At 41.8% G+C, this 23869-nt stretch overlaps 1 protein-coding gene across 1 annotated transcript in view; it reads left to right on the top strand.

Annotated features, from left to right (window-relative positions):
* Positions 1-6364, top strand: part of LOC133416450 (HMG box transcription factor BBX) — a 164574-nt gene extending 158210 nt beyond the window's left edge. The window contains 1 exon segment of the mRNA XM_061703352.1: positions 4272-6364. Coding sequence (XP_061559336.1) covers positions 4272-4338 — 67 coding nt within the window. The 3' untranslated portion in view covers positions 4339-6364.
* Positions 6365-23869: the final 17505 nt, after the last annotated feature.

Below are 23869 nucleotides of genomic sequence, written 5' to 3'. Positions count from 1 at the left end.
GGTTGATTATTAAATTAGTTGTTGACGAGTTTGATACAATTTATTTTGATTCATCATAATCGTGACTTGTCGACTAATCTTGGCAGCCATAACTAACACACTTCTTTTCCAAATGTTTTCCAGCATTATGTGACCTATAATTGGAAAAATAACTTTGAAAGGAGATGTAAAAATAAACTGAGAAAATGTGGTTGCACAAATGTGCAGACCCTCTTATATTGGGGATGTGGCTGTGTCACGTGCCATTTCGTTTGTCGTATATCAGCCAATCGCGTTCTACTAGACAGCCAATCTGTCAGCTAATCACGTACTACAAGCCAGTACGTGACAACTTCCTATTTAAGGCCTTGTTGATTATCCAATCAGCGTTAGAGTGTTTAATGAAGATACAAGCAGAATGCCTCAACATGACCCAGTGAGAGCCTTTCGATGTTTGCCTGTTCCTGTCCCTGTGGCAGTTAGAGAGTCTGCTTGGAGTGTGAGTTCATCATTCTTCTCTCTGTGAAATGTGGATAAAGACCACAGTGAAATCTGAACTTTTCCTGACCTTACCAAGTCTTGCATCACATCGTCCGATCTTAAAGGCCTGGCCCTCTTAACTGTAAAGTGTAAAGTTGACTGCCGTTAATTGAATAGTAATGCTAGCTTTGACCTTTCACAATTGAGCTCAAACTGATAGTTAAAATCATTTCCAACTTTCCCAGTGTGCTGCATTTGGGTCCTAGGTCACACCCGCCCCGTGTAAACTGTGATCAGAATTATTTCTAAATATAATGATCTCAAAATTAGTGACGCACTGAAATGAAAATCCTTGAACAAAACCAAAAGAACGAAAATGAGAAACACAAGGGCGAAAGCTGAAAAATTGGAAGTAATTATTATGCCAATTATTAGTAAAATCGCAGTTATGGCTATAACTGCAGCGCTGCCAACTTATAGAAATTCACTTCCAGAACAATTTGTCTGAATTTCCATATTTTGTAAATTCAATTTAAGTACATTACCACAGGAGGCGGCACGGTGGACGACTGGTTAGAGCGTCAGCCTCACAGTTCTGAGGACCCAGCTTCAATCCCCGGCCCCGCCTGTGTGGAGTTTACATGTTCTCCCCTGTGCCTGTGTGGGTTTTCTCCGGGCACTCCGGTTTCCTCCCACATCCCAAAAACATGCATTAATTGGAGACTCTAAAATTGCCCGTAGGTGTGACTGAGAGTGCGAATGGTTGTTTGTTTGTATGTGCCCTGCGATTGGCTGGCAAACAGTTCAGGGTGTACCCCGCCTCCTGCCCGATGACAGCTGGGACTAGGCTCCAGCACGCCCGCGACCCTAGTGAAGAGAAGCGGCTCAGAAAATGGATGGATGGTATAGTGATGGATTTGATATACTACATTAGAGTCCAACTGGAAGTGGTTAAAACCAGAAGTCAGCTTCCAGAGATCGTTTTTCATCATTTCAATGATCAACCATCCTGGTTTTACGTGGCATTGTCTGTATCTTTTGAATATATTTTAAGTTAATGATTGGTCTTGGATATTTTGAAAGAATTTCATAGCTTAATCGCTATAATGCTCTTAGCTTAAAATGACGGGAACGCATGATTAAGCAAACAAAATTCACACAGAACAGTGAAGTAAAAAAAAAAACAACTTTATTGAAATATATGCTGTTCGAGCTTGAGAGTCAGTATATTTGTAAAAAAATATTTTCTGTTTCCTTGTAGTTTCACAAAAAAGAAAGAAAATGACAAACAATGATACATTAAACCTGTGGACACAATTTCGGTCTCCAGTGCCATATCTTTCTCAAATGTTGATGTTGAGTGTTAGGTCGCATCCTCACTAACGAGAAATGGAAGACCTGTACACCTGCCTTGACTCACATATGATTTTGTGGTATCTCATTCTAAATGCATATCATTTAATATGATGTTGGTCTACCCCATGCAGCTGTAACAGCTTCAACTCTTGTAGGAAGGCTTTCAACAAGGTTTAGGAGTGAGTTTGTTGGAATTTTTGCCCATTCTTCCCAGACCATATTTTTGAGGTCACAGTGATGTTGGATGAGAAGGTCTGGCTCACCGTCCAATCGAAATCAACCCAAGAGGTGTTCTATTGGGTGACTTTATGGGAATTTCTGCCCATTCTTCCAGGACCATATTTTTGAGGTCACACAGTGATGTTGGATGAGAAGGTCTGGCTCACCGTCCACTCAAAATCAAAGTTGTTCTATTGGGTCGAGAGCAGGACTCTTTGCAGGCCAGTCAAGTTCATTCATACCACATTCTCTCATCCAAATCTTTTTGAAGCTTGCTTTGTGCACTAATGCACAGACATGTTGCAACAGGAAGGGGTAATCCCCAAACTGTTTGACTGTCCAAAATCTCTTGGTATGCTGAAGCATTAAGAGTTCCTTTCACTAGAGCTCAGGGGCTAAAATTTGTTTGGATATGACCCTTTCCTGTTCCAACATGACTGTACATCAGTGCACAAATCAAGGTTCATAAAGACATGGATGAGAGTTTGATGTGGATTAAGTTGACTGGCCTGCAAAATCCTGACCTCAACCTTGTACAAAACTTTTGCATGAATTAGGGCCACATCCCGAAAACATTTACAGTAGGTTAATTGAAGACTCGAAATTCCTCGTAGGTGTGAATGTGAGTGTGAATGGTTGTTTGCTTATGCGCCCTGTGATTGGCTGGCGACCAGTTCAGGGCGTCTCCCGCTTCTCTCCTGCAGTTATCTGGGTTAGGCTCCAGCATACCCTTAGTGAGGATAAGCGGTGTAGAAAACGGATGGATGGATGTATGGCTACTGTAAGGAAGAGATCCTGCCCCAAGTGGAGGAGTTCAAGTATCTCAGGGTCTTGTTCACGAGTGAGGGAGGAATGGAGCGGGAGATCGACAGGTGGATCGGTGCAGCATCTGCAGTGATTCGGACTCTGTATCAGTCTGTTATGGTGAAGGAGCTGAGCCAAAAGGCAAAGCTATCTATTTACCGGTCGATCTACGTTCCTACCCTCACCAATTGTCACAAGCTGTGGATCGTGAACAAAAGAACAAGATCACGGATACAAGCTAGCACCACACAATGGTGCTAGCTGCTAAATGCCTAAACAAGTTCTGTGAACACGTTCTATCTCGTCCGTAATCGGTAAACTACTATCTTGTCCTCTTCCCATCCCATTCATGGAGCAAACACAAAAACACAAGCGCTTCAACTGCCACCACGATCACTACGGGTCTGCAGCATCATTTAGTTTACTTACAGGTGCGGCACAGAGTCGCGGCTCTTTTTAACGTGATACATGTATCGCATTTGATAACGTGCTTCAGGTGATTTTAGATGATAACTTCGTCGTAACATCTTTTATACATATTTTGCAGAGTACTTTTGTTTCCAAATGACATATGTTGGTGGAAGTCTCGCGGAGTAGCAAAAAGTATAAAAAACAAAATTGGTGATCCCCATTTTCCATATCGAGGGTTAATAAAATATTGATCAAATCGAGCCTCACAATATATCGCCCAGATCTAAGTCTTAGCACAAAACCTTCAAGCTTCTGCTAGAAAGCAAAAAAAAAAAAAAAAAGATCAAGAAAGGCCTACTCGAACAGATGAAATTTATTTGGGTGAAGTTAGAGGCAGTTTAAATGGTGGCAGGTGTGAGTTTGAATGTGATTGGTTAATTCTGAACACAGGCCACATCCCGTTATAGGAGGGTTTGCACACTTGTAATAATGGTATCAGAGTTTTGGATTGATTTATCTTTAAATCACAAAACCAGGCATTTGAACAAGGGGTGCGTAGACCTTTTTCATCCACTGTAAACATTCAAATCAGCTTTGATGTAAATGAGCACATTTGACAATCGAAAATGGCTTTTTTTGTTTTTTATAAGTGTTTGATATTCTGTGTATGAGTTACCAATGCGGGCTGGGGGTTTAACCCTGGGATTTTCTGCCTTCCGAGGTAGTAGCGGAGGCGTAACAGAGTCGCAATGTCGCCATCTGTGATCAGAGTGTGAAGTTTAGCATCGGAGACACATTACCTACACTCCTATGTTGAAAGCAATTGCCACACCGACAAAGCAGTGCATCTAATCATCTTAACGAGGCAAAAGCTGTGTGACTGGGCACTTAAGACACAGCATTGCCCACTTTGACGAATTCTGTCGAAAAGAGACATGAATAAATCCTGACTCTGTTATGCCTCTGATGTGACTATGGGAATGCCATTTAAAAGCTTTGTTTGATTTAATGTTTCATTTCAGAGGCCAGAGAGGCTTGAAGAGAGAACTTGCCCAGACTCCTGTCCTCATCTCTTGTGCTGATCAGTGAAACTTTGTTCCTTTGGGGATATGTAAAATGCCTTTCTGAATTTCTCTTCCCCCACTTTAGATATTCTGTACCTCAGTGTGTTACTAACATTAAGAGGTTGTCAGTTTTATTTTTAAAGTGGCCTTTATCAGGGTCATAACTTGCAATTTAAAAGTAAACATGAAATATGAACAGATTTATTTGTCACCTTTTTAACCCACACCATACCTGTAAGACGTTCTCTTCTGATAAAAGGGGTGATCCCATCACTTCTAATTCTAGTCGCTTTCACCTAAATTCCTGCTAACCAGTGTAAATGGTCACAATGGATATACAGTACTTTCTTTAGTTGTGGCCTATAATTCATATATACTGTATGATGTACATTAAATATGAAGAAACAATGGTTGAATTTTTGAAATGTTACATTATATGTATGTCCTATAGTATGTGTACCTACTATATTATACATACGAAGACAGTATGTTGTCGCTAACAGTGGCGGAGCTAGACCTTTATCCTTGGGGTGGCCAAGGCTATTTCAGGGGGTCCACAGACTATGACAATGAATTTCTTTTTCGACCAATGAATTGCAATTCGAGATTCTAAATGTTGCAATGTACATGCTGAGCACACAAAAGTTGAGATTTGTGTGCATAATTTAAAGTTTATTAACAATGTTTACAACACAATGTACACACAAACAACTGCAACTATTTTTCAATAATCACAGAGTAACCCACTCACACAGTTGTCCACTCACACACTCACAGGTACTCACACTCTCTCTCACACACACACTGCACATACACTCATAGATACACACACACACAAACTCTGTCCACTTTAACGTTCCCTTCTCTTTAAAAAGTTATTTATCTTGTCCCCCTGTCTTTGCATTTCTCAACGAACCGTATGAAAAAAAATTTGCCACTTTTGTTACTCTTAGCATCACTTACACAATGGCGCACAATGTTATCAAATCCCCACTTCAAGCCTAAAAAAATGTCAGGGGAAATAGAACACTTTAGATGTAATAACATTAAACTTTCAACTACTCAGTGGTTCCCAATTGGTTTTGCCTCAGGACCCAAAAGTTAACTTAGTCATTGTCGCCACCCAAATTTTGACATTCTTTCGCAACTTAATTTTATATCACAAAAAAAACACAGCCCAGTAATACAAAAGCCTTTATGCACTGTTGAAAACATGAAAACAGTTGATATATGTGTGTGTGTGTGTGTGTGTGTGTGTGCGTGTGTGTGCACAAACATGACAAGCATGAAATATGAAATAGAAAGGCAGACTTTTTATGTAGTTGAAAAAGGCAGACTTCTTGAATCAAATCAAATAAAACAGAACAAATAAAAAAGGCGGAATTCACTTGAATTGGAGGTAGGCTATACCTGTTTTAAACAAGCTAAACTGGTGACACTGGTGACATTTCAGAAATCAAACTATGAAATATAAAGGCAGAATTCACTTTAATTACAGTTTTTATGCTTTTTAAACAAGTTCCACTTGTGATGCTCATTAACAGCACTTTTGTGATGCCCTCAACTCCTGAAGTTTTCTTTGAAAGCATTCCACTAGTTTGTCTTAAGTGTTTTTAGCTAGCCTGTTGTGCAGTACCTTATGCATGAAATAAGATGCTGCATAGAAGAGAAAAAAATGCAAAAGCAACACTTTTGACACTGTAGCGGTGTCAGTTTTAAACAACAGTTTAGAGACGTAACAACGGGCAAAACGTGAAGGATAATCCCCCACTCTCCATCTTATACAGTGGGTATGGAAAGTATTCAGACCCCCTTAAATTTTTCACTATTTGTTATATTGCAGCCATTTACTAAAATCATTTAAGTTAATTTTTTCCCCCAATGTACACACAGCACCCCATAGTGACAGAAAAAAACGGATGATGAGAAGAAATGGATAGCACCTGAGTTAAATGTGTCACAGCAAAGGGTCTGAATACTTATGGCTGTGATATTTCAGTTTTCTTTTTTAATAAATCAGCAAAAATTTCAACAATTATGTTTTTCCTCGGCGGCACGGTGACCGACTGGTTACAGCGCCAGCCTCACAGTTCTGAGGACCGGGGTTCAATCCTCTGCCCCGCCTGTGTGGAGTTTGCATGTTCTCCCCGTGCCTGCGTGGGTTTTCTCCGGGCACTCCGGTTTCCTCCCACATCCCAAAAACATGCATAAATTGGAGACTCTAAATTGCCTGTAGGTGTGAATGTGAGTGCGAATGGTTGTTTGTTTGTACGTGCCCTGCAATTGGCTGGCAACCAGTTCAGGGTGTACCCGGCCTCCTGCCCGATGATAGCTGGGATAGGCTCCAGCACGCCCGCGACCCAAGTGAGGAGAAGCGGCTCAGAAATTGGATGGGTGGATGGATTTTACAAATAGTTGCAATATATCAAAGAGTGAGAAATTTAAGGGGGTCTGAAAACTTTCCGTACCCACTGTATTTCATTTTAGCCAACAGAGCTTTAAACAGCTAGCTAGCCAATTGTCTGCTAATTTCATTTCTCTAAAATCATTGGAGAAATACATAAATAAAAGCAGCAACTCGAATTAAATGTACATGTTAATGTGGAGTGGCTGTTGGAAGCTGACACTGGTCATCTGTAGACGCCATGAGATGTAACATGTCCGTGTGCCCCTGTTTGTGTTTGCCAGCGGGCGAGAGAGACTGGCACACTGCACTGGCTGCTTATTAAAACACTGCATGTGCTGGGTGATGTTTTCGCCATGAGAAGCAATTTAATGTTAACTTTAGCTTCATACAAGTGGTGTTTAGCAAAACATGATTTTGAACACAAAAGTGATTTTAAACAGTGACTCATTAGGACACCACCATAAAACGTATTTTAGAATGATGTCGTAGACTGGCTCTGGGGCAAATCATCATCTGTGGCTATTCTTCATCTTTTCGTAATAAATGTGGATTACAACGCTTTGTGTTACATAGCGCCAACTACTGTACAGGAGGGACTTAGCAGTCAAAAGACGTCACTGATTTCAAAATGCAAACGGCTCCTTTTGACAAGACATGCGGTGCCGTGATCTGTCAATCATCTTGGGGGGGGGGGGACACCTAGGGTGTCCAATCAGATTTCAGGGGGTTCCAGTGCTACCCCGGTCTCCCCTCTGGCTTCCACCTCTGGTCGCGAGATACATAAGACTGAATGTTTTAAAGAGTAGAGGTTTATAGCCCATACCCCTATGCATTTGAACTAGAGTTAATAGTTGGTGTTTTCCCCTCCTCTGTCTGTGGTTCATTGTCCCTGTCAGTGAGGCACAGGCCAGTATCAAAATTAACCTCTTGTGAAAGTGATATTATAGCCTTAATGCTTCTGTTCACACCCGCATTCACCAATGCATTCACCATTTGCTTGCTTAGGGGCATATTCTTCTGTGTGTTGAAGTCAGAAAAGGCGCAAAGCTCCACGGTTCGCTTGCTGCGTAGATTCTTCCATCCACTTGTAGGTAATATACGCACCCTCGTGCCAACTACGTACTCCCTGGAATGTGGACGTTCACTGACAAATCGGGACGTGCGCATAGTCAGCCGTCGACTTAAGCAGCTTTCTTTCTCTGCACTCTGGAGGCTGTAGTAACGCCCCATGAAGGTAAAACCTCATTTTGCACTTGAAGTTTGGAGGCAGTTACAATACACACCATACTACATGGAGGAGATTCCCGGAAAAATATCAAAACATATTCAAACTACCACTGAAAGGAAGTTTTCTTCTTTTTTAACCACCAACATTCATTCATTCGTCTTCCGTTCCGCCTATCCTCATTAGGGTCGTGGGCGTGCTGGAGCCTATCCAAGCTATCTTCGGGCGAGAGGCGGGGTACACCCTGAACTGGTCGCCAGCCAATCGCAGGGCCCATATAAACAAACAACCATTCGCACTTACATTCACACCTACGGGCAATTTAGAGTTTTAAATTAACCTACCATCTACCCTGAATGTTTTTGGGATGTGGGAGGAAACCGGAGTTCCTGGAGAAAACCCACGCAAGCACGGGGAGAACATGCAAATTTCGCACAGGCGGCGCCGGGATTTGAACCCCGGTCCTCAGAACTGTGAGGCAGATGTGCTAACCAGTCGGTCACCGTGCCGCCCACCAACATTCAGTTAAATGTTATTTATGAGAGAAGTCAATTTGTATGACAACAGGATGGCCACACAAATCCTGTGGGAACGGCAGCACAATACGCTAAAGGCTTGTCAATCCGCATTTCTAGTTCAGTTTTACATCAGCTAAAGCAGGGTTCTCAAACTCATTGTTGTCACGGGCCACATTGCAGTTATGGTTCCACTCGGAGGGCCGTTATGGCTGCAAACTCGTATGAATGTAGGATTGCCTCATATTATTACATATACACAAATTAATGGATTATTACTTTTGAAATCAAAAGCCAGTAAAAACTGTTCAACTACAGTATGAATCAATTTTATTTTAAAAGGGGGGTCGGTGCTTGCAATATCTCAATATTTTTAAAAGTGAACCCAATTTGGAATTTTGGTATTTTAGCAAGGAACACCAAGTCGCGGGCCACATAAAATGACTTGGCGGGCCGGATCTGGCCCCCGGGCCACCAGTTTGACATCTGTGAGTTATAGGGAGGACACGGTCACCACATGTTTTATCCAATATACTGTACAGTAACAATTTGTTACATCCTCCCCTTTTCCTCTCTGTGCCACATTTAGGGTTTCCTGCTGATGCACTTAACACGTTCTCCTCCCGCAGTAACATTTTGATTTTTTACATTATCAAGTAAAAAAATTCAAAACATGCAATAATATGCCAGTGAGGGCATATCACAGGCGCCGATGCGTTCAGTCATGATCACAGTATTGCTTATGAATGAAGCTTTGGACACGCCATAACTTGATTTCATATTTGGAGTGTGACATGTTTTCCAGGTGGATTTCAATGGCATGTCTCAGGAAAACTCCACATTCCATGAATTACATCATCCCTCCGACTTCAATGAGTAACACATTTCAAGCCGAGTACGCGCAAACAAGCAGAGTACGCACAGGGGTGTGGCAGAAGTTAATGCGGGAGAATTGCTGGCGTGTAAGCCAGGCACATAAAAGAGATTTAAGCCTGGTACACACATAAAGACAATTGGGCTGTTTTTGTCCTGATGCTGCCCCTTTCTGGCCAAGCATGTCAAAACAGCAGCCAATCTTATGTTTTATAAGATTATCCTATAGGATTGTCCTTAGGTCTAAGGTGTGTTAAGACTGGACTTGTCCCGATTTTACAGTCCGAAACAGGTCAGGGCCGACAATTATAAATAATGAATGCGTTCAATATTTACAATCCTGCTCACCATTAGCGGCACCCATGTAGTTTAAGTACAAAATGTGGAATGTCTCCTGAAGAAAGTGAAACAAAATTTTTATATAGAGAACTTGTTTGATACAAAAGAGCAAATGGAAAAACATTTTATGGACTGATGAAAAAAATAGAGCTTTTTGTCAATGCACACAAACCGATGTTTACAGATGGCACAATAATGTCATGGGTGTGTGTTCTGGTTGTTGTTTCCCCCCTGTCTCGTACACACCTGCTCCTGAGAGCATCTTCCCCACCCTTGCCTCGTTTAACCTCCTGTCTCATTCTTTCTGGTCGCCAGTTTGTTGTACCTTGTTGTCACGTTCCAGCATTCCTTGTTCCCACGTCACCGACTCATAGTAAGACTAGACCCTGTTCTGATTTTTGACCTTGCCTCTTTGCCTCACGTTTTTTGGATACTGTTGCCTTTTCGGATTGCCTGCCTGTGTACCGACCTTTGCTCGTATATTAAACCTCTCTTTTTTGAAACTGTCCATCTGTTTTGGAGTCGTGCATTTTGGGCCCTGTCCTCTGTTCCGTTCATGACAGAACAAACAGGCCATAACATGGACCCAGCAGACTCAAACCCGGTGCGTAAAGCCCTTCAAGCGCAGGGTCAACACATCACGAAGCAGGATGAGCAGCTTGCTGCCCCCTGCCTTCATCTAAAGGGACTGTCAGAGCATCAGGACACTATGATGAGACAGGTGGCCTCACAGTTTGAAGTTCTAATAAATATAGTTCAGAAGAAAGAACCAGCTGGCACAGCACCCGATGCCTCCACTGTACCACCGTTTCCATGTGAAGCAGTCACCATGCAGCCACCTGCCACCTCCGCTGCTGTCTGCCCACAGCTCTCTCGACCGGAGAGGTTCTCTGGAGATTCTGGAAACATTAAGCCGTATATCACACAGTGCAAACTCCACTTTGAGCTGCAGGCAGCTGCCTTCCCCACCGATCAGGCAAAGATCGCTTATGTAATTTCCCACCTGACTGGTCGTGCGGAGGCGTGGGCTATTGCTGAATGGAGCCACAATTCCGCCACGTGTCATTCTTGGGCTTCTTTCGTAAAGACTATGGAGCAAATCTTTCAGTATTCCACACCAGATCGTGAGGCGGCTCGCTCCCTTGTCACCTTACAACAAGGCAAGCGCAGGGTGTCAGATTACACGATTGTGTTTCGCATTCTAGCAGCTGAGAGTCAGTGGAACAACAGAGCACTACTCGATAAATTTTTTCAAGGACTATCCCCCGCCGTCAAGGTTCAGTTGGTCCCACTAGACCTGCAGACCGACTTGGACACTCTCATCGCTCTCACCGTGAAGATCGACAAAAGGCTTTTGGATCACAAGCTGGACGGAGATCGGTGGAAGGATGCGTCACCGCGCACTTGGAGGACGAGCCTCGGTAACCAGCCAAACCAAGGTAGATCCCCTGTTGCCAGTCTCAATCCACTGGCTAGCGTCACCAGGGATGAACCCATGCAACTGAGCAGGTTCCGTCTCTCCCTGCGGAACGTCAACACCGGCTGAGGGAAGGGCGGTGCTTCTACTGCGGGCAGTGGGGTCATTTTGTGAGCAACTGTCATGTCAAGGTTGCTGGTGCTGGTACCAAGGGTACGGGAGCGGTGAGTCTAAATTCCCTACCCTACCCGGGTTCTTCCTAAAGTGACTCTATGCTCTCCTGATAAAGAGATTCATACACCTGTATTGATTGACTCTGGTTTTGACGCAAATTGACTCAACTCCCTCCTCGTTAGACGTATGCACCTAAGAACCTTTCAATTAAGGCGCCACCGCAACACTTATGCCGCAGACAGTAGTTTTTTGGGCAAGATCACTCAACCCACCCAAACACTCACATTGACATTTCCTGATTCTCACTCGGAACGCATTGGTTTCCAAGTTTTTGACGCCATGAATTATGACCTTATTTTAGGGAACCCATGGTTGAAATTACATAACCCCCACATTGACTGGTCCTCTGGGCATCATGTCATGAGGCAGCAATTGCGCCCAGAACTGTTTCAAGCCTCCATGTAATGTTCAGGGATATGTTTCTAATGCAATTCCAAAGGATCCTGACTTATCTCAAGTGCTCACCTGTTACCATGACATTGAAGACGTTTCTTCCAAATCCAAAGCCAAATTTTGATTTAATTTTTAATAAATTTTGATTTAATTTCATGTTATCCTACCGACCTGGTTCTGAAAATGGTAAGACAGATGCTTTGCCACGTATATTCTGCGACAAGAATTCTTTGTCCGACCCTAAAACTATTTTGCCCAAGTCATGTTTTATTTCTGCTTTTGTTTGGGACGTTGAAACTGTGGTAAAAGAGGCTCTGAATAACACTCTTAGCCCTGAAGATTGCCCTGAAGACAGGCCTTATGTGGTCCCGACCATAAGGGGAGGCGTCATCCACTGGGCTCACACTAACCGGACTGTATGTCACCACGGCATTGCCAAAACGCTATCTGTGGTCGAACAGCGCTTTTGGTGGCCTAATGTTAGGAGGGATGTTATCAATTACGTCAATGCTTGCCAGGTATGTCCTGCTAACAAGCCCTCTCGTCAACGTCCTTCGGGGGTATTGCGACCTCTGCCAATACCACAACGTCCTTGGTCAGACATCGCCGTAGACTTTGTGATGGGATTACCGGCCTCTAAAGGAAATACCACCCTTCTCACAGTTGTTGACAGGTTCTCTAAAATGGCACACTTCATTGGACTTCCGAAACTCCCCTCACCTAAAGACACTGCCGAGTTGATGATTAACCATGTATTCAAGTTTCATGGTTTTCCCAAGAATGTGGTATCGGATAGGGGCCCCCCAATTCATTTCACGATTTTGGAAAGAGTTTTGCAGTTTAATAGGTGCTACCGTCAGTCTGTCATCTGGGTTTCATCCTGAAACCAACGGACAAACCGAGAGGCTGAACCAGGACCTGGAGACTGAGCTCCGATGTCTCGCTTCACAGGAGCCACAATCCTGGTCTCAGAAACTGGTTTGGGTCGAGTTCACTCACAACTCTCTCACCTCTGCATCCACTGGTCTATCGCCTTTTCACATTTTGCATGGTTACCAACCATCTCTGTTTCCTGCCATAGCCCCAGAATCCACAGTTCCAGCTGTATTGACCTTGGTGAGACGCTGCAGGAGGACCTTGGAGCGAGCCCGCCAGATGCAGCTCCACAAGGACGGTCCTACAAAACCTCAGATGACCGTAGGAGGACACCGGCCCCGAACTACAAAGTGGGTCAACGAGTGTGTCTCCCCTCCAAGCATATTCCACTCCGGGTGGAGTCCAGGAAGCTCGCTCCCAGGTTCGTTGGGCCCTTCCCCATCACAAAGGTCATCAACCCTGTCACCATGAAGCTTAGGCTCCCAATCTCGCCCGGGAGTCCCTTCTGAGAAGTGCAAAAAGCTATGAGCTAGATATAAGAAATATTTGGTTGCCATCGCTGCCAAAGGTTGTGCAACCAAATATTTAGGAGAGGTGCCAATATTGCTGCACATGCTGTTTTCTGTTTTTTCTTTCCTTTGAAATTAAAATATCAAAGTTTTAAAAAATGTCTCAATTAAATTACTTTGGACCTCCAATTAAAAAATGCCGATGATATAAGTTTGGTACATTTCCATTTATTTCTGAAGGTATTATACAGGTTATGCAAAAAATGAAGGGGTGCCAATAATGATGAGCAGGACTGTACAACCCAAACTCGTGTGTGTGTGTGTGTGTGTGTGTGTGTGTGTGTGTGTGTGTGTGGGGTGGGGGCGGGGGGGAAAGCCGTCAGCCGAGTCATGATGCCGAGAATCGTGACGTTAAACGGAATGTGGCCAATCAAAAAAGCGTCCTATACTTACGAACGTGACACGACCATAAATGAAAACAAACGTTTTACCCAATGTCATTTTTTGGATAAAGGTATGTTCCCCAGTCAGCATGAAGTATTTGCCAAAGCAAGTCTTTTTATTTATCTACACCATTTCCTTCAAGATCATTCGGCAAAGGTCGGCACATATCCGAAGTGTCTACTCGTCTTCGTTTTTCCGAGAACACGTGTGATCATGTGAGATGTTGAGATCGATGGTGGAATAGAATCTTTGTGTGTGGTGTTCTGTGTTGAGCTTATCAGAACACACCACACACAATACGACCAAAACTGTTAAATGTCTGATTTTTTTTTCTTTTTCATCTTTGTGTGGGTTCTATCCCAGATTTTAAAAAATTTAAAAAACTTTTAAGATAGGAAAAATCTTAGTGTGTACCAAGCTTTACACATGAATAGGAGAGTAGCCTTTAGTCCATTGCAGTCTTGGATTTGGTTTTAGAATATTTTAATGGTAAAATCCATATTTCGTCAAAACGTAATGGGACATTTTCATATAATTTGATCAGTAACAGTAAAGCCATGGGACACTGAATTTCCTTTTGAAAACCAATTAATTTTACTGGTATCAGTTTTTGAATTATTGGCAGTTGTTTCCATTAAAATGTCATAATTGTTTCGAAGAAAAAATTATTCTAAAGTAATATTTTTCAAACTTTTAATGCCAAAATGTCTTGACCGTTAGGTGTCCCGAATGAAGTTTCATGATTTGCAACATATATTCTGGAGATCCTAATGATATTATTGGATATATAGCATTTTTCTCCCATTTCTTAATATTCCTTTTGCATGAAAACTAACACAAATGCATCTTAGTGTCTTTAGAGTTCCTTTTTTTTGGTTCTTTTACAAATGGTCCTTCTTTGTCACGCAAGCTGTCTTTACCATTCATGCCACTGGAGAGAGCGTCATATTATTGCAATACACCAGAGGGATCTGCGAGCTGAAGGGCCAGGATAAGGCAGCCATTTTGCATTCACACAATTGCAGACATCAAAATCAATGGTGTTTCTTCTGAGAAATGAATGAATATGTATGAATTTGTGAGCGTGTAGGAACTTTTGCATGACTTTACCGTTATTACCATGACGTAAACGTTTTTCTGAAGATGTTTGTCTTTAGGCGGCACGGTGTAAGAATGGTTAGTACGGGAATAATGAGGATATGAGTTTTTTTCTTTTTTTTTTTTTTACATAAATATATTAAATAGAGAGCCGGAACGGTGGACGACTGGTTAGCACATCTGCCACAGTTCTGGGGACCAGGGTTCAAATTCCGGCCCCGCCTGTGTGGAGTTTGCATGTTCTCCCCGTGCCTGTGTTGGTTTTCTCCGGGTACTCCGGTTTCCTCCCACATTCGAAAAACATGCATGGTAAGTTAATTGGCAACGCTAAATTGCCCATAGGTGTGAATGTGAGTGCGAATGGTTGTTTATATGTGCCCTGCGGTTGGCTGGCGACCAGTTCAGGGTGTACCCCACCTCTCGCCCGAAGATAGCTGGGATAGGTTCCAGCACGCCCGCGACCCTAGTGAGGATAAGTGGTATGGAAAATGAATGAATGCAGTTTGTCTTTACCGTGATGCAAAAATTGTATTTCAGTGGGCCACCACCATTTGCTCTGTCAGTAAGGGTTGCCTTGACTGAGAATGCCTAAATCATCAATAACGTTTTTTAAAGTAGGACTCTATAAGTGTGGTTGTTTAAGCATGGGAGACATTTACCCATATAAAATCAAGGTACCATTAAAAAATTGCTAAATTAGATGCGTCTTCACCATTATTGATCACATTCTATGAAAATGACCCGTACACTTTAAAATCAAATCTAATAGATTAAAAAGTTTCATATGATTGACGCTCATATTTATTTCTGTGTCTATAGACATAATGGTCTACACAGTATGTAGACAATAATTTTATTTATATTTTTTGTTTACTTTTGTCTTGTTTTCTGTCCCTACCATGATTCATCATTACATTCTGTCCTAGCATATTGAACATGTATAATAGACCCTTTCCAAAAAAAAATTATATCATAGAAAAGTTTATTTATTTCCATAATTCCATTCAAAAAGTTAAACTTTCCTAGATTATAGATTCAGGGCCCACAATTTAAACAATTTCAAGTATTTATTTGTTTCTTTATACATAATTTGGCCTTCCAGCTCATAAAACCCTGAAATCATGAATTCCAAGAAATTTAATACTGTAAAGAAATTATCATTTACTTATCAGATTTTGGAGAAAAAAAAGATAAATTAGAGTCACAGTAAATCAATCAAAATATGGTACTTTCAAAACGATTTGTTAATCATCAATACTTGGTTGGGAATCCCTTAGCGCCACGGCATTGAGGCAATCAGTCTGTGGCATTGCCTGGGAGTTATGGAAGCCCAGATTTCCTTGATGTGTGCTGTCAGTTCTTCTTTGTTTTTGGGTCTGGTGCCACTCATTTTCCTCTTGATAATACTCCTTAGATTCTCAATGTGGTTTAGATCCGGCAAGTTGGCTGGCCAGTCAAGTACTGTGATGGCATGGGCATCAAACCAGATTTTGGTGCTTCTGGCGGTATGAGCATGGGCCTGGTCCTGCTGGAAGATGAAATCTGCATCTCCATACAGATCCTCAGCAGAAGGAATCATTAAGTCCTCTAAAACATTCTGGTAGACTGTTGTAGTGACCTTGGATTTAAGAAATTTTGGATTTAAGAAAGTAGACTTTACCAACACCTGCACTGGACATTGCACCCCAAATCATCATAGTGTGGATATTTCACACTGGACCTCAAGCAATTTGGGTTCTGTTCTTCACCCGTCTTCCTCCAAACGCTTGGACCTTGAATCCCGAAAGAAAGGCACACCTTACTTTCATCGGAAAAGAGGACCTCGGACCACTGGCCAACAGTCCAGTCCTTCTTCTCCATGGCCCAGTTGAGACTCTTCCTACGTTGGCTCAGGCTCAGAAGTATCTTGACCCGAGGAACCTGACAGTTGTAGCCCATCTCCCGGATACATTTGAATGTGGTGTTTTTTGAAGCAGTGACTCCCGCCTCATTCCACTCTTTCTGGATCTCTGCTAGATTCTTGGATCTTCTCTGTTTGATACGGTCATTTCTTTTGCTGGTGAATCTTCTCCTGGCCACATTTTGTCCTTCCACTAGACTTTCCATTGATATGCTTGGACACAGCACTTTGTGAACAGCCAGCCTCTTTAGCTATGAACTTTTGTGGCTTACCCATCCTAGGGAGGGTATCAATGATGGTCTTCTGGCCAGTTGTCAAGTCTGGAGTCTTCCCCATATTGAACACAACTGAGACAATTGAACCAAACTGAAGCATTTTAATGACACCCGGGGAAACCTGTGCAGGTGCTTTGAGTTTAATAGATGATTATTGTGTGACAGTTTAAAACATTTATGGCCTGCAAAATTTGGGCTGATTTCTTCACAGTATTCTAATTTTTTCAATTCCTGATTCCGTGGGTTTTAGGAGCTGGAAGCCCAAATTATGTAAAAATATACAAATAAATAATTGAAATTGTTTAAATAGTGGGCCCTGAATCTATAATCTATGAAAGTTTAACTTTTGGAATGGAATTATGGAAATAAACTTCTCCATGATATTCAGATTTTTTTGGAAAGGTTCTGTACATTATATCAACTGAAGCTGAGACAAATCAAAAAATGCAACTAAGTGTTGAATGTTGTTACAACCTCAGAGAATTCACAGCTAATTTCTTCACTTGCCTACGAGACTTTTTGCTAAGATTTTTAGAATGATATTTAATTGATCACGTTTTTTTTTTTTATTCGGGCACATGCACACTTTTTTAACTGTGTAGTAGTGTACTGTACTATTAACTAATAGAGTATAGTTATTTGTTAGGAACTTATTTTTCCAAGGTCAACTGTATTTAATTAGGATTCAAACGGTGAAGCTCAGTGATAATAAAGGTATGCATATTTCGTTGCTTAGCAGTCAGGCATAGAAAATACGTCTACAAAAATGAGCTTGTCTTTTCCCTTGAAGTCTTTGACTCTTGAGTTTTTCACCTCTTTGCAAATATGTGTCGTTTGATGAACAGAAAATGTCTTGGGAAAAATTAAGATTATTGGGGATTTTCTCCAAAATCAGGTATTCTTACATGGTTATATTTTATTCATGTCAGCCCAAGACTGGAATGAGCAAGCACCATATCTGCAGCCCATAATATCCCAATTTCCAATGGGTGAATGGGTTCATCGTAATTTGTCTGTTTTTTAAAATCTGTTTTTTTGACAAATAAAGCCATTCAATTTGACTCTATATTTTTTTAAATATGGAAGTTAAATTTGTAATTTGTTACACAGTCACGTCATTTGTCATCAGTAAGTCCTTTGCATAGACAAAATGTCTCATGCAAAAATAGATAATAAATTGCCAAAGAAAAGGAAAGGGAATATTCCAATTTATTTAATTTATTTTTTTATTTTTTTATTTTTTAGCACGTTTTTTTTTCTAGGTGTATAAATCATCAGGTAACTGTCAGCAAAACGGTGTCCAATACGAATGAGATTTCAAAAAAAGGGCACCACTGACTCCTTTCAGTATAATATTTGCACATTATCAATAAAACCAAAATTAATAATTATCTTTGAAGCAAGTATATACTTTTACCTACCCCCAAGTATATACTTTTACCTACCCCATAGAAATGATGTATTTACCTACTTGTTTTGAAAAATAAGTTGACTTCCAGAAAATAGCCATAAACTGCTGTCTACCTAACACAGTTCTATTAAGTCAGAGTTCCTATTAATGACATTAATTACGAGATAACCCTTTTATGTTAGTACTGTCGTTTTGAATGTAATATTTTTCTAATTCAGTATTGATTATACTTTAAGCTATGAAGGTATCAAATTTGGTCTTGCAGTGAGAACGCTGCAGAGCTCAGCAAAGATCAGGGGTGTCAAACTCATTTTTGTCGCGGGCCAGATTGTAGATACGGTTTTCCTCAGAGGGCCCTTATGATTGTAAAACCATATCAATGTTTAATAGCCTCATCATATTATTACACACAAACAACAGATTGATGGATAACTAGTTTTGAAATGAGAAGTCAAGGATAATGGTTTGTTCAATTATTGTTCAAGTAACTGTAAAAGGGGTTGTGAGGCAAAACATGCTTACAATAGTTCATTACTATTAATTACATATGAATATTATACAAAAATTGGAACAGATTTGAGCAAGAATCATGGTAGTTGACACACATGATTTGCTTTTGCGGGCCACATAAAATGATGTGGCGGGCTGGGTTTGGCCCCCGGGCCTTGAGTTTGACACCTGTGGCAAAGATGTAAGGAATTGAGTCCACCAGACTCATTGTGTAATATGTACCTTCATTAGAGGTTTTCCCATTTGGATGTTTTCCTTTGCAGTGCAAGTTGGTTCAGGGTGGTTCATATGAGTTTAAATGTATTTATTGTTGTTGTTTTTGTAGGGTTTTGTAAACTAAAAACATTCGATATGTGACGAATGAATACACATCAGTCATACAGTGAATGGTCATATGTTAGACTATAAACACTTTACTGGAATGTATATCGTGGCTTTGTTTTTCATATATATATATGAAGGAATAGGTTATACCAGATCTTTACCTCTTAACATTTAAAACATTTAGTCTCATCTACTTAATTGCTTCTCATCCTGACTGTTTCTTAAGAGCAATTGATAAATGCAGCCATGCCTTATTTAACCTGTTTGGTGAGAATTCTCTTATCCCGTTGTCTCTTTTTTGTACACTAGCTTACAGCTCATGTCATAACACTGCTGATGTAATTATTAGTCTATTTACATTTTCTGCTGACATAACTATTTGCTTGCTGAAGACTTATTAAAATGCCATCTATTACACATGCGTAAAGAGTTTCTTGCTTTTCTCAATGTGAAATCACATATATAAGATGTCAGATAGCCAGATTTACACATGAAATGCATTTTATTAAGGTGACCTGACATGAACATCTTCAATATAAACAGTTGACTGAACAAACTGAACTGAACGGCTGTGGTTCAGTTGGTAGGGCAGGTCGTCCAGAGACCGAAAGGTTGAAAAGTTTGAATTTCAGCTCTGACTGTCTGCTGTTGAAGTGTCCTTGGCCAAGACACTGAACCCTAATTTGCTCCCACTTGGCATGGTACCAGCCGTCCATTGGTGTATGAATGGGTGAATGTGAGCCTCTGGAAAGCACTTTTGGCACTGTGATGGTGTAGTTTAAAGCGCAATAAAAGTCTACTCCATTTACAATGAAAGTCTCACTCCTTCCCTGTAGGGGTGTTCAAAATAATCATACACATCATCGCAATACATGAACATGAGCAATTGTGCATCGATGCAGTGGCAGACCATAATCGTGGGGCTGTCAAAAAGTAATGAGCTCAATTTAATTTAACCTACTAATAACTGATTTGTTTTCGAAAATGTTCATGGTTTATAGTTTAAATACATGTTTGAAGGTTTATTATTATTTTTTTAAGTTTAGTTTAAGCTTGTTCTCTTCCTGTCAGCCATTTTGGAAATGACATCATTGTTAGATGTCTGTCAGAAGCAGAGAGCTGTGATTGAATTTCTTGATTTGGAAAGGTAACCACGACATTTAAAAAAGGTTGCAAATTGTTGATGGGACTGCTTCAATAGGCTACAGGGCAGTCAAAATGTGGATCCCCTGGATCAAATGTGAAGAACAAGAGCCTGATTTGAGTGACCTCCGTGACAAGCAAAGGAGCGGCAGACCATTTTTAGCAGTTAATCCTGGTAATAGTGCTAGGGTTGAGGCACTGATCAGAGAAGATTGTAGTGTCACCTTTGAGGACATCACCATCATGTGTCATCATTGATGACATAAACCTAACCCCATTCACATTTTACAACCTTTTGAAAATGTTTAGTGATGGTTGCCTTTCCAAAACAAGAAATTCAGTCACAACTCTGCTTCCGACAGGCATCCAACAATGACATAATTTCTAAAATGGTTGACAGAAAGAAGACAGGATTAAACAACTTTTTTTTTTGTTTTGTTTTTAGAATAAACCTTCAAACAAGTATTTATACGACAAACCGTGACCATTTCAGAGAAAATGCTCAATCATTTGTAGGTTTAATAAAATTCAGCTAATTACTTTTTGACTGCCCCTCGTATAATAGCATGAAGACATTTGTTGTTCAAGATTATTTGCACCGCGACATATTCTTGTGGTCTGTCTATGCTGGGTTTCAATAATAGTCTTATCCAGAGTGTTGGAGCTCTGCTCTCATCTAACTGACGTCATTCGTCACATACGAGACCACAACTAAACGTTAAGGATGCTCCAAACATTTTTTAAAGAAGATATCTGGACACATTTTTTATTTGATAAACCGACAGGGAAGCACAAACTGGACAGGTCCCATGATAGTGAAAACCTGTTGCATAGGAATGAATATATCGGGAACACCAGCAAAATAAGAAATCATCATGATCAAGGAAAATACAGCACAGCCAAAAAATGGTACGAGTCAGTCAACAATGTTTGCCTGACTCAGACAAAGAGAAGATAACCCAGGCTGTGGGAGCCTTTTGCAAAGGATTTACGGCCGTATTCTGTAATATTGCATGAAAGACAATTCTATAATCCTGCAAATCAGTGTCCATCAATGATGATATTCAGGCCCGGAGTGGGTAATCGGGAGCACCGGGAGAATTCCCGGTGGCTCGGGCTGCTTTAAGGGCAGCGGCCGCTTGCGTGATCCCCATTCACCACATTGCCAATGGCACACTGAAACTGGATGAGGCAATGTGAATATTTCACTCATTCATTGAGCTGGCGAAGGGCCGATTTACCAAGTACCGAGGTTCTCCAGCCTGCTACCGACCGCCCCTGTGTCAGTCATGTCCCCAGTTCAGAATCAGAATCATCTTGATTTGCCAAGTGGTTAACGATTTTAATCCTGGCCAGACTGACTTGGAGTCATTAGTAGTAAACTGTTCCATCCATCCATCATTCATGGATGCCTCATGCTGGACCACCTCAAGAGCATCACAGGACCACTGCTGGACCCCCTGCAGTTTGCATACATAGCAAACAGGTCTGTGGATGATGCAATCAACATGGGACTGCACTTCATCCTGGAACACCTCGATGGCACAGGGACCTATGCAAGGATCCTGTTCATGGACTTCAGCTCTATGTTCAATACCATCCATCCATCTTCTACCGCTTATCCGAGGTCGGGTCGCGGGGGCAGTAGCTTTAGCAGGGATGCCCAGACTTCCCTTTCCCCAGCCACTTTATCCATCTCTTCCGGGGGGATCCCGAGGCATTCCCAGGCCAGCCGAGAGACGTAGTCACTCCAGCGTGTCCTGGGTCGTCCCCGGGGTCTCCTCCCGGTGAGACGTGCCCGGAACACCTCACCGGGGAGGCGTCCGGGAGGCATCCGAATCAGATGCCCCAGCCACCTCATCTGGCTCCTCTCGATGTGAAGGAGCAACGGCTCTACTCTGAGATCCTCCCGGATAACCGAGCTTCTCACCCTATCTCGAAGGGAGAGCCCGGGCACCCTGCAGAGGAAACTCATTTCGGCCGCTTGTATCCGGGATCTCGTTCTTTCGGTCACGACCCACAGCTCGTGACCATAGGTGAGGGTAGGAACGTAGATCGACCGGTAAATCGAGAGCTTCGCCTTTCGGCTTAGCTCCTTCTTTACCACAACGGATCGATACAAAGTCAAAAGGGGCCGGCCTCGCTCTATGAAGCGGATAAAAGGCTGAAGCTCCTTTCTCTCTCGCTCGCTCTCTCACTCTCTCGTTGTTCCACCTGCCGAAGGTCTGGCCCAGACCGGGGAGCCCCTAACCACGAGGTGGCGGTGCCTGGGAGACACCGAACTTCCCTGCCACGCTGCCAAGCGTGGACCACAGGCAGCGCCTGCCAACTCCCCAAAGCTACCCTTTTGGGTGTGGAGCAGTTTACGGATGAGGCTCCGTTGGGAAGTAATTGCGGTGCGAGTTTTTCCCTGACAGCGTGGCAAGGATTGCCACTGCCAGCGCGCCGGCCAACCTGCACTTGAAGTGTGTCTTTTTCTCTTTCCTTCCTTTTCCTGCAAACAATCCCTCGTGAGCGCTCTTGCCAACCCCCGGAAGGTCGACCAGCCTGCCTGAATTGGTCAACACATGTAAGTCAAACTTGCGGTCTCCTAAAAGTACCGATTAGTGCATATTTGGGTTTTAAACTAACGATAACAGGAATTCCAGCTATATGCATTGTCATCCCATGCTCACTACCAACCTCACATCAAGAGTCAGTTTCCTTTGCCAATGTTTGTGTCCTTTGTTTGTTTTGTGTTTTTTTATGTATTGTTTCCCTTTAGATTCCCCATGTTAGATCATCAAATTTTCCATAAAATTCACTACCTACATTGTTGTGTGTTTGGGTTCGAGGAAAAAAAACCTCTGGTCGTCAAGAACTCTTATCTAATTCATGCAGCAACCTTCAAATTACGAGACTAAGGATAAAAGGTTTGTCGTCACTTTGTCCTGAAGTTTTATACATCTAAAAAGTGACGTGGTGCCCCTTTTCTAGATAAAATTGCTTGATTTATAACACTGTAATTTAAAATTACGCTAAACCGGAAGTAACGCAGGCGTCGCTTCCAGCTTTCTCCTAAATTAATTATTAATTACGTTTCTCCTAAATTAATTACATTTTTATTCAACCTATATACGTTACAATAGCACAATAGTAAATATTTCACTATCCCGTAACAGCACCAATTGCTTTACTTATTTATACATTGTAATGTATTACCAATGCCAGCTGCTAGACTTGTCACCAGGAATAAAATAGTTTTATCTTTATGAAGTGAATAAATTAATTTCCCTCACAGGATGAATAAAGCATCCATCCATCCATGGTCATCAGAATCAGCTTTATTGGCCAAGTATGTTACAAGAGACAAAAGGAATTTATCTCCGGTAGTTGGAGCCACTCGAATATGACAACAAACAGCCACTATGACAAAATGTACATTTAGGACAATCATTGAGCAAAGAACGTTTACCACTAGTGTGGTGATACTGATAAAATGGCAATAGTGCAAATGATGCAGAGCAATGCAAGCAATTTAGAGCAGTTTAAAGGGACAGTGCAATGATCTGGTACAGAGACGATTGCGCAAATGGTGCAGAGTTCTGCAACACAAGTGGCCAGTAGTAGTTGTTGTGTGCAACAACAGAGTGCAAATAGTGCAGCATGATAAAACAGTGATTG

Source organism: Phycodurus eques, chromosome 17 (genome assembly GCF_024500275.1).
Source record: "Phycodurus eques isolate BA_2022a chromosome 17, UOR_Pequ_1.1, whole genome shotgun sequence".
Lineage (NCBI taxonomy): Eukaryota > Metazoa > Chordata > Actinopteri > Syngnathiformes > Syngnathidae > Phycodurus > Phycodurus eques.
This window is presented reverse-complemented; position numbering and strand designations above follow the sequence as displayed.